The sequence below is a fragment of the Colobus angolensis genome, unplaced genomic scaffold (assembly GCF_000951035.1).
Source record: "Colobus angolensis palliatus isolate OR3802 unplaced genomic scaffold, Cang.pa_1.0 Scaffold61, whole genome shotgun sequence".
Classification (NCBI taxonomy): domain Eukaryota; kingdom Metazoa; phylum Chordata; class Mammalia; order Primates; family Cercopithecidae; genus Colobus; species Colobus angolensis.
In genome coordinates this window covers 3371436-3383288 of record NW_012119710.1, presented here as the reverse complement: position 1 = coordinate 3383288, position 11853 = coordinate 3371436, and the positions used below count along the sequence as shown (strand labels likewise).

The 11853-nt window shown below is 51.9% G+C and overlaps 1 protein-coding gene across 1 annotated transcript in view; it reads right to left on the bottom strand.

Annotated features, from left to right (window-relative positions):
* CREB3L1 (cAMP responsive element binding protein 3-like 1) overlaps nt 1-11853 on the bottom strand; it is a 44426-nt gene that overhangs the window by 7544 nt on the left and 25029 nt on the right. The window contains exons 3-8 of the mRNA XM_011963303.1: nt 6008-6192; nt 3939-4017; nt 2850-3007; nt 1577-1726; nt 1381-1439; nt 1143-1211 (exon numbers count right to left, since the gene is read on the bottom strand). Of these exons, the coding sequence (XP_011818693.1) occupies nt 1143-1211; nt 1381-1439; nt 1577-1726; nt 2850-3007; nt 3939-4017; nt 6008-6192 (700 nt within the window). The remainder of the gene's footprint in view (nt 1-1142; nt 1212-1380; nt 1440-1576; nt 1727-2849; nt 3008-3938; nt 4018-6007; nt 6193-11853) is intronic.

The window sequence follows — 11853 nt, the reverse complement described above, 5'->3', positions numbered from 1 at the left end:
CCATGTTGGCCAGGCTGGTCTTGAACTCCTGGCCTCAAGTGATCTGCCCGCCTTGGCCTCCCAAAGTGCTGGGATTACAGGCGTGAGCCACTGTGTCCGACCCTATGAGATAATGTTTCTATCATCCCCATTTAGACGAAGAAACAGGGGCCCAGAGATATTTAACGATTTCTCCAGTCACAAAAATGGCAGAGCAGTATAAGAACCCAGAGCTGTGACTTTACGTGGCTGCTACCTGCCAGGCACTGTGCTGCTGTCTCTACACTCCTGTTTCTCAAACTTCATAGTGCATGTGAATCACCCAAGACCTTGTGAATGTGCAGTTTTTAGCTTAGTAAGTCTGGAGAGAGTTCTGATATTCTGCATTTTTGTGTTTTTTTGAGATGGTGTCTGACCCAGGCTAGAGTGCAGTGGCAGAATGTCAGCTCACTGCAACCGCCGCCTCCTGGATTCAAGTGATTCTTCTCCCTCAGCCTCCCGAGTAGCTGGGATTACAGGCGCCTGCCACCACGCCCAGCTAATTTTCTATTTTCAGTAGAGATGGGGTTTCACCATGTTGGTCAGTCTGGTCTCGAACTCCTACTCAAATGATCCGCCCCCCCTTATCCTCCCAAAGTGTTGAGATTACAGGCATGAGCCACTGTGCCCGGCCTGCATTTCTAACAAGCTCCCAGGTGATGCTGATGTTGCCTGTCCGGGGCAACTGGCTTTGAGTAACAGGGATTTACACCAGTGGTTCTCAAACTTGAGGGTATAACCTAATTACCTGGAGGGCTTATTAAAACACAGGGCGCTGGGTCCTACCCCCGGAGCATCTGATTCAGCAGACCTGGCAAGGGGCCAGAGAATAAGCATGTCTCATAATTCCCAGGGGTTGTTGTTGGTCTGAGGACCACAGTTTGAAAACACCTGCTCACTTAAGCAACTCCCCCACCCTGCCAGGTGTCTAGCAGGTGAGGAAAAATGGGAACGCAGGCAGTGGCAGGATGTAAGTGGCCCAAGGCTACAGGGTGTGTTTCTGGGGTCCCTGTTATCCTAAACTTAGTTCTCTCTCCTCTCCCCTGTCTCCCAGAGCTATGCAAAGCCAGGCACAGGTTGCAGAGGGGCAGGGGGCCAGGTTGGATGCAGGAGGCACCACCCACCTGTTGGCATTCTCCAGCGTCTCTACCTTCTTCCACAGTTCATTGTTCTCAGATGTAAATGTCTCCACCCTGTAGGGGCCAAGCAGGCACAGGCTTAGGGGCAGCCCCCTCGGCCCTGCCCACCACCGTCACACTCCCTGTGCCCCCTGCCTCTGCTGCCCCCTGAGGGAAGGCCTGGGGAGGGCAGGTCAGGGGAGGGAATGGCACATGGATACCCCACCCCTTCCAAGCCCCTTACTTCTTTTCTAGACACTCCACATACTCCTTCTTCTTACGACGGCTCTCCTGGGCCGAGATCTAGACGGGGAGGCCCAAAAACAAGGGTTAGCACTGCCACATATCCACTTCCTGGGCCCCCCAATTTCAGAGCTGGTATGCCAGGGGAGCCCACCCACCAAGGAAGCACTCTGAAGCCCCAGGGTGGCAGGCGTTACCTTGTTCTTGATTTTCCTCCGGACTCTCTTTAAGGCCTTCTCCTCGGCTTTGGTGAGGGGGAGTTTTGTGGGGATAGGGTAGCCCTCAGCAATCAGGGTCCGCTTCTCCTCCTCTGTCAGGAGCAGTGGCCCTGATGTCCCCTGTAATTTCTGTAGGAAGTACGACGTGGTAGTTAGGAGCCAGGCAGCCCTGGGTTCAAATTCAAGCTCTGCCATGTGCTATCTATATGACCTGGGCAAGGCACACAACGCTCTGTGCCTCAGTTTCCTCATCTGAAAAGGGGCTGGATCTGGGTGAAATTCAGTAACACGTGTCAGGTGCCAGGGTGGTGCTGAGAGCTCAGGTGTTAGGCTCTTAGTGCATTGTTCGGGAGGGCTTCCTGGATCTCATCCCTGAGACCACACCCTCAAAGCTTACTTGTCCAGGATGCCCCAAATAGCATCTCCATCAGACCCCTCCCTACAATCTTGGCTTGGGAGACTCCACACCCATCCCAGGGCTCAGGGCCTAGCTCCATGTTTCCTGGGGATTGTGGACCATCTGGGCACTGCCCCTCACACAGCACTCTTTGGAGGCAGCCTGGGTCATCCCCTGGAGTTCAGGAATGTCAAGTTCTAGTCCTGGCTCTGCAACAGTCTCCTGTTCACCATGAGGCAGGGCGAAAGGATTTGAATTCCCAGCTGGGTGCGGTGGCTCACGCCTGTAATCCCAGCACTTTGGGAGGCTGACGCGGGCAGATCACAAGGTCAAGAGATCGAGACCAGCTTGGCCAACGTGGTGAAACCCTGTCTCTACTAAAATTACAAAAATTAGCTGGGCATGGTGGCGTGCACCTGTAGTACCAGCTACTCAGGAGGCTGAGGCAGGAGAATCACTTGAACCCAGGAGGTGGAGGTTGTACTCCAGCCTGGTGACAGAGTGAGACTCCATCTAAAAAAAAAAAAAAAAAATTAGCCGGACGCAGTAGCAAGTGCCTGTAATACCAGCTACCTGGGAGGCTGAGACAGGAGAATTGCTTGAACCTGGGAGGCAGATGTTGCAGTGAGCCAAGACTGAGTCACTGCCCTCCAACCTGGGCGACAGAGTGAGACTCAAAAAAAAAAAAAAAAAAAAAAAGGACAAACTCGCATACTCCCAGGTAGGCATCCCTCTGAATTCTGATGAGGGTGGGGATCAGTCTCAGGGCTCCCCAAACCCTCCCCACTGGCTGTGCGCTCAGGCGGATCTATTCAATTCCTCACTTCCGGGATCAGCCCATCCCCAGCTCCTTACGTGAGGGGCAGTGAGGAGTGGGGAGGTGGAGATGGCCGTGGAGGAGCGTGCCATGGGCCTGACAGGGCTGGAGGGGGGCAGAGAGCGGGGACTCTGGGAGCCGTCGCTGTCACTGCCGTGGCTGCTGGGAGGCGTCGGAGGCATCTGCACCAGGTCCTCTGGGAAGAGCAGGGGAAACCCGGTTAGCAACGTTGCACACCAGCTCCACTTGGACATCATGAGTTCAGCTGAGCATGGGCTTGCACCAGCACTGACATTGTGGGACATGGACTGCCAGGCCCTTGGCCTCAGCTGTGACATCAGAAACCCCTCTGCAGTGTCAGAAAGACAGTTGACATCCAGGTAGCCAATTCCTGGGTGCTGCCTCATCTGACACCACAGAGGCCCAGCTCCTTTACAGCTCGCCTTTGGCGTAGACATCCTAGGAGCTGAATTATTGGGAGGTCCTACCCGATCCCTGACTTCACAGGGTTCAGGGCCTTAACCTCACAACTCCAGAAGGTCACTAAGCTCCAGCTCAGCAACCCTAGAAGGTGACTGGGGCATTTCTCTCACAGGGTCAGGCTGGGCAAGCAGGAGCGATGGCAGCAGTAGATTGGGCAAGAAGAGGACTGGATGAAGGCCGGGTGCAGTGGCTCATGCCTGTAATCCCAGTACTCCAGAAGGCTGAGGCAAGTAGATCACCTGAGGTCAGGAGTTCGAGACCAGCCTGACCAATATGGCGAAACCCTGTCACTACTAAAAAATACAAAAATTAGCCAGGTGTGGTGTTGGGCACCTGTAATCCCAGGTACTCAGGAGGCTGAGACAGGAGAATTGTTTGAACCTAGGATGGGGAGGTTGCAGTGAGCCGAGATTGCGCCACTGCACTCCAGCATGGGTGACAGAGTGAGACTCCATCTCAAAAAAAAAAAAAAAGAAGAGGACTGGACTTAGAGCGGGCATGGATGGAGGGAGAGTGGGTAGGGCAGGGTGGAGAGGATATTCTGGAGGCGGGGTTGTCAAGAGACAGGGGTGGGCTGAACCAAGGAAGTAGGGATGCTATCTGCCCACGACTGGAGGGGAAGAGCCCTTCCCCTGGACACCTACCCGGTGTCACTTTGAGGAACTGGTTCACCTCCGGAGGCTCTGCTTTGATCACTGGCAGCTGAGTCATCTCTCCTGGGGCCTGAGGAACAGACAAGCCCAGCTCCATTAGCTGCCCCTGGATCTGTCCCCACCATGCCATCTACCCACCTCCTCCCTAAGGTTGGTGGCCTGCCCTGCACAGTTGGGGAAGTGGCTGGGCTTGGAGTTCTGGGCACAGCTGCGAGGGAACAGAGGCAAGTTCTTGAGCTTAGAGAAGCCAAGCCACACCTAAGAGAAAGGACTGGTGGCCAAGTAGTGTAGCTCAGACCTTAAGCTCAGAGAAGGTGAACCTCTGAGGGTGGGGCCACCTTCCACACCAACTGTGAAGGCCACACAGGCTTTGGTATGCGGGTTGCCATGAGGACAAGAACAAGAGGTAATGTCTGGAATAGTGTAGCTGTTCAATGGCTGGTAGCAATAGTACGGAAGAAGGAGGCATTAATTGGTTGGGGGCTCTGAGGACGCTCTCTGAGAAGTCAAAGTCTGAAATGAGTCCTGGGGTATAAATAGAAGTAGAATCCAGACAAAGAAGTTGGAGGCAATGAGAGCTCCTAATGGATTTGAAGCAAGGGCCTGATAGAAGCAGATGGACATTTTTAACAAACACGCATTTCTCTTTATTTCTATTCTGACTTGTTGTTCCAGAAAGGACTTCAAGATCATGCATGGCTTTGTACACGTGACTACTGATATGCATGTAAGTGGTGCTCTCTCTGAGGAAGGCATGGTGTTGGGGGCTGGATTTCAGGTCCTGGGCTGCAGCCCCAGAGAGAAGATCATGATATTGTGGGTGGGATGCAGAATCCAGAGTGTAGGCTGGTGAGTAAGAATCCCAGAAAGTTCAAGTTGGCAGGGACCTTGGAGGTTCCTTGGTCTACATCCCAGCTGATCCGTCGAGTGAGAGGGGACTGTGGTGCAGAGAGCTCACTGTTGACAATGCCAGCTCCTGTGCCTTCTACTAGGAGTTATGACCTCACCTGTGTGGGCTTCAGGGTCTGGCAGGCCGAATTTGGAAGGCAGGTCAGTTGCTTCTAACTGCATGATTTTGGGCAAATTGCTTAACCCCTTGAGCCTCAGTTTCCCTTTCTGAAGCCTCCTCGCCTCTGGCTGCTGCTGCTGTCACTCCTTTGGCAAGGCCTGAGGAGTCCCAGAACCAGTCTTGGAGACGGTCTCAAAAGATCCTGCATATTTGCCACCAACCCTTGATCCCATGGGTCTGTGGTGGGGCAGAGAGGGGCTGACCTTTCTTGCTTCGGCCGCCTACAGTTTGAGCAAGTGAGCCGTGTGGCCAGCAGGGGGCAGGGCCAGCCACGTTCCCATCTAGGGATTTCAAGATGCTGCTCATCCTGTGGAATCTAGAGGCACCTTAGGGGGTTCGTGAGCCCATTTTACAGAGGAGGACATGCAATGTGCCCAGAACACAAAGGAGGCACCGAGCTGGGACTAAGGCAGGGCCTCGGCTGGGAGCCAGGGGTCTGGGGTTCACATTCCCAGAGGGGTCTTGGGTTTATAGCTGAATGCTGTCATCTACACATTCGTGGAGGTGGGAGTTCAGCCTGAGAGTGTGGGTTAAAAATATTAATCTCATAAATGTAAACAATTGGAATATAGCACACTTTTTTTTTTTTGAATTTCCATTTTGGTCTTTCTTTTTTAAAAATCCTGAAGCTTTGAGAAAAGTCATCGGCCTGGGTTGTCTCTACCTCTGAGACCCTGGACTCAGGGTCTACCTCTGGACTGGGCTCCTGATGCCAGCCCTGCCTGGAGCCCTGCAAGCTGTCTTTTTCTGCACAGGCGAGAGCCTTTGTTACTCCAAGGGGTCTGTGGCTTGTGCCCGTTGAGGGATGGTGAAGGGGCAGCCAGTGGAGTCGGCGGAGGCCGGGGCTGGGCTGAGGCTTCCCACCCTCAGCCCTGAGGCTCGTGTCTTCCTGTTCACAGAGCCCCGGGGCACAGGGCTTTGGGCAACTCTTCCCACAGACCCACCAGCCCTCCTCCCTCCCTCAGCCCCTGCAAACCATCCCCAGGCTCACCTGGTGGGGGATGGGCAGCCTGGACAAGGGGCTGAGGCCCAGCAGCGGGGTGGTGGCCATGGCGGCTGCGGCAGCCATGGCCGACGGGGCAGCCAGAGGGTCCACGGGCAGCTCCGGGCTCTGCTCCTGCTTCACCATGATGGAGCACAGTTTGTGTCCCAGCGCCCACGCTCCATGCTCCACGTCTAGGGGAAGGGGAAAGGCTCAGGGGACTCCAGGGCAGAGGTCTCAGCCCCCTGCCTGCCCCCTGGGAGCTGCTGTAGGCTGAACTGAAGAGAGCTGTTAGGGTATACCAGGGGCAGGCGGGAAAGAGGGTGGTTGTGAGGTGAGGGGGAGTTGTCTGGGGCCAGAAGAGGTGAGAACATCCTCTTCATTCAGGAGCTTACAGAATGAGCTTGGGCACCAGATTCACACTCCTCTTGATTGGCTGTGTGACCTTAGGCTAGTTGCTTAACCTCTCTGAGCCTGAGCTGCTTCATCTGTAAAATGGGGAAAGAACCTAATAGAGAATTCTGAGGCTTAAGTAGTATAATGTACATAAGACACTTAACACTGTGAGTGTTAATACTTAACACTAGTGAGAAGTAAATGTTCAGGTTGGGCACCGTGGCTCACTCCTGTGATCCCAGCACTTTGGGAAGTCAAGACAGGCAGATCGCTTGAGCCCAGGAATTCGTAACCAGCCTGGGAACCATGGCGAAATCCTGTCTCTACAAAAAATACACACACACAAAATTAGCTGGGTGTGGTGGTGTGTGCCTATAATCCCAGCTACACAGGAGGCTGAGGTGGGAGAATCACTTGAGCAGCCAGGTGCTTGTACTCCAGTTCTTTGTCTGTACTCCAGTTCTTTGAGAGGCCAAGGCAGGCAGATTGCTTGAGTCCAGGAGATCAAGACCAGCCTGGACAACATGGTGAAAGCCCGTCTCTACTAAAAATACAAAAATTAGCCAGTTGTGGCAGCACGTGCCTGTAGTCCCAGCTACTCGGGAGGCTGAGACAGGAGAATCGCTTGAACCCGGGAGGCAGAGGTTGCAGTGAGCTGAGATCGTGCAACTGTACTCCAGCCTGGGCACAGAGTGAGACTCTGTCTCGGAAAAAAAAAAAAAAAAAAAAAAGAATAAGTGTTCAATAAATACAAGCCAGTGTTAAAATACAACTATTGTTATTTAGTAAACATTTGCTGAGCACTGTGCTAGGTGCTGGGGATATAGGAAGAGTCACAAGCAGTTTAGCAAAGTTGGAATGCAAAGGGGAGTGGAAGATGGATGGGGTCAGAGAGGCTAGTGGGGGTGACTTGGCCTTGGAGGCTGGGTTAGTTCAGATATGTGACTTTATCCTAAAGCAAATGGGGAGCCACTGAAGAGTTTTGCATGTGCTCAAATTTGTAATTTTTTTTAGGTTTTTTTTTTTTTTTTACTGAGATAGGATCTCACTCATTCGCCCAGGCTGGAGTGCAGTGGTGCCATCATGAGTCACTGCAGTCTTGACCTTCCTAGCTCAATTGATTCTCCCGCCTTAGCCTCCTAAGTAACTGGGACTACAGGCGCATGCCACCATGCCCAACTAATTTTTGTATTTCTTTGTAGAGATGAGGTTTCCTGATGTTGCCCAGGCTGGGTCTCGAACTCCTGAGCTTAAGTGATCCACCCGCCTCAGCCTCCTGAAGTGCTGGGATTACAGGTGTGAGCCATTGCACCTGGCCCAAATTTGAAATTTTAAGAAAGATTATGGCTGGGTGCAGTAGTTCACGCCTGTAATCCCAGCTTTGGGAGGCTGAGGCAGGAGGATCGCTTGAGCCCAAGAGTTCAAGGTTGCAATGAACTATGATCAGACCACTGCACTCCAGCTGGGTGACAGAGCAAGACCCTGTCTCTAAAATTAAATCAATTAAAAAAATATGGCCGGGCGTGGTGGCTCAGGCCTGTAATCCCAGCACTTTGGGAGGCCGAGACGGGTGGATCATGAGGTCAGGAGATCAAGACCATCCTGGCTAACAAGGTGAAACTCTGTCTCTACTAAAAATACAAAAAATTAGCTGGGTGTGGTGGCGGGTGCCTGTAGTTCCAGCTACTCGGGAGGCTGAGTCAGGAGAATGGCGTGAATCTGGAAGGTGGAGCTTACAGTGGGCTGAGATCACACCACTGCAATCTAGCCTGGGCAACAGAGCGAGACTCCATCTCAAACACAAACAAACAAACAAAAAAATATATATATGTGTGTGTGTGTGTGTGTGTATATGTGTGTGTGCATGTATATATATGTGTGTGTATATATGTATATATATATAATCACTCTGCCCTCCTTTGGGGACTGGACTGGCTACAGGCAAGATGGAGGCAGGGAGAACTGCAAGAGGTGTTGAAATCGGCCAGGAGAGAGAAGGGGAGGCCTGAGCAAAGGCAGTGACAGTTGTGATGGAGAGGAGGGAACAGATTTAGAAGGAAGCGTCCACAGGACCTGGTGACTGGGGGTATGTGGTGGGCAGAGGGGGTGGCGGTGGGGAGGAGTGAGAGGTGAGGCTTAGATTTCCTGAGGGAAGAACCCACCTCCTGCCCACCTAGTGGGCCTCCTGGTTTCACCTGGGCAATAGGGCTGGCAGGCATCACCCCTTTTCCTGATGGATGCCCACATTCTTCCACCCTAAGTTAGCCCTGTTCATGGTGGCCCCACTGCCTGTCAGCCATTGAAGCATTGGGTAAGACACGGGAGAGGGGAGGGGAGCCAACATCTGAGGTGGGGCTGGAGGGGACTCTGGACTTTGGGGCCTGCTGTGGCGGGGGAGAGGGGGTAGTGGCTGACTGGTCACCTTGGAGGCCAGGCCCCACCCTGCTGGGAGCCTGAGTGCCCCAGCTCTGGGCCACAGGCTGCCCGTGGGCTCCAGGAATACCCACAGTCTTTCCAAATTACAGGGCCAGGCCACCGGCCTCCGGGAAGCTGCCCCCTGCAAAGGGCCCACAGACAAATTGCTTTAAAAATAGACTTGAGAGCCGGGTGTGGTGGCTCACTCCTGTAATCTCAGCAATTTGGGAGGCTGGGGCGGGAGGATCACTTGAGGCCAGGAGGTTGAGACTGTGGTGAGCCAAGATCGCAACACTGTACTCTAGCCTGGGTGACAGAATAAGACCCTGTCACCCTGTCCCCCCAAAAAATTAATAATAATAAAAAGACTTGGGGTGGCTGAGGAGTTGCTGGGCTGACCTAAGAGGGGTGGATGTCCCTGCCCTAATGGGGTCTCGGGGGAGGTACAAAGGTTTGTCTTTGCCCCTGGGGGATCTCAAAGACCATCAGACGCAGCTCACACTTCTTGTGCTGAGCACAGCTCTAAGCCCTTGACACACACGAACTTCTATTTTTTTTTTTTCTTTGAGATGGAGTTTTGCTCTTGTTGCCCAGGCTAGAGTGCAAAGGCGCAATCTCAGCTCACTGCAACCTCTGCCTCCCGGGTTCACTGATTCTCCTGCCTCAGCCTCCTGAGTAGCTGGGATTACAGTCCTGAGCCACCACTCCCGCTGATTTTGTACTTTTAGTAGAGATAGGGTTTCTCCATGTTGGTTAGGCTGGCCTTGAACTCCTGACCTCAGGTGATCCGCCCTCCTCGGCCTCCCAAAGTGCTGGGATTACAGATGTGAACCACATGCCCGGGCACCTGAGCTTCTTTACTCCTCCCACCAACTCTCTGGGGGCAGGCACCATTGTTCTCCCCATTTAACAGGTGAGAAAATTAAGAAACTCACTCAAGACCGGGTCCATTAGAGGGAAAAGAGGAATAAGATAAGAACACTGTTCATTGTTACAAGCACTCACAGTGTTTTCTTTTTGTTGTTGTTGTTGTTGTTTTTCTTTTTGAGACAGGGTCTTGCTCTGTCACCCAGGCTGGAGTGCAGTGGTGCCCTCGACCTCTGGGGTTTAAGATATCCTCCTGTCTCAGGCTCTCAGGCAGCTGGGACTACAGGCATGTGCCACTATGCCTTGCTAATTTTTTAATTTTTAATTTTGTAGAGAAGGTGTTTTGCTATGTTGCCCAGGTTGGTCTCAAACTCCTGAACTCAAGTAATCCTCCCACCTCGGTCTCCCAAAGTGCTGAGATTATAGGTGTGACTTAGCATGCCTGGCCCCCCCAAATAGTATTCATAGGACTTCTATGTGCACAATGAAAATAGTCACTACTTATTATTATTATTATTATTAATTTTTGAGACAGAGTCTCACTCTGTCATCCAGGCTGGAGTACAGTATCATGATTTCGGCTCACTGCAACCTCCACCTCCTGTGTTCAAGTGATTCTCCTGCCTCAGCCTCCTGAGCAACTGGGATTACAGGCGCACGCCTCCGCTCCCAGCTAATTTTTGTATTTTCAGTAGAGACAGGATTTCACCTGTTGGCCAGGTTGGTCTTGAACTCTTGGACTCAAGCAATCCTCCTGCCTCGGCTTCCCAAAGTGCTGGGATTATAGGCATGAGCCACTGCACTTGGCTGCTGCTAATTATTGGTATATATATTATGTGCTGGGCACTTAGCAGGGTACTTTGTGTATATATTCTTTTAAGCCTGACCAGAACTCTCAAGGTATATATTATTTTCATTTTATCATTGAGGAAACAGAGGCCCAGAGAGATTAGGTAACTTGCCCAAGATCACCCAGCGGCTGGTGGAGACACGGGGATGCACACCAATGCCCTTGTCGGTCCCAACCCAATAGCCCTGGCTGCCCTTCGTGACTGGCAAATGTGGTGGTGGCAAGGGTTTGCAGTTGAGAATCAGGGTGTGCTCTTATGTCTCTGTTCTGCATTTTACTGTGGGTGTGACCTAGACAACTGAGCTTTTGTGAAGTCTCAGTTTTCATTTTTTTCTTTGTTTTGAGACGGAATCTCGCTTTGTCGCCCTGGCTGGAGTGCAGTGGCACAATCTCAGCTCCCTGCAACTTCTGCCTCCCGGGTTCAAGCAGTTCTCCTGCCTCAGCCTCCTGAGGAATTGGAATTACAGGCGCACACCACCACCCCTGGTGAATTTTTGTATTTTTAGTAGAGACTTAAATCTCAGTATTTAAAATTAAAATTTAAAATTTAAAATTAAAAATCCCAGTATTTTTAGTCACCATGTAATCTAGGATGGTCTCGATCTCCTGACCTCGTGATCCACCCGCCTCAGCCTCCCAAAGTGCTGGGATTACAGGCGTGAGCCATTGCACCTGGCCAAGTCTCAGCTTTCTTATTGGTCACATGGGGATTATGATGAACGTGATTACAACCTCACCTGTCAGTCATGAGAAATAAATGTGATAATTAACATGAAGGCAATCTGTAGACTGGATAGTGCTATAGAAATGTTTATTGTTATTTGCATTTGTAGATATAGATACCGAGGATTACAGAGGTTAAGCGGCATGTCTGTGATCACCCAGCCAAAAGTGACAGAGCCAGGATTTGAAACCACCTGTATTTGAGGAAATGCCCAAAGGGACCATTTCTAAGTGGGGCACAAGGTGGGTCTTGAATGCTGATTACCTCAGGGTGCTCTTTGCCTTAAAGGATGGAGTTAGGGGGAGAGGGGAGCTTTAGAGAATGCTACCTTCAGGAATAAAAGAGGGTACAGGAATCTCTCCCAAATAGCATCTCAGAGGACATCAAGTATGAGGAGGCGGGTGAAGTTCTAGAGTGTTGTCTACAGCTTATTATTATTATCATTGTTATTATTTTGAGACAAAGTCTCACTCTGTCGCCTAGGCTGGAGTGCAGTGGTGCGATCTCAGCTCATGGCAGGTTCCGCCTCCCGGGTTCATACCATTCTCCTGCCTCAGCCTCCTGAGTAGCTGGGATTGGAGGCACCTGCCACCACACCTGGCT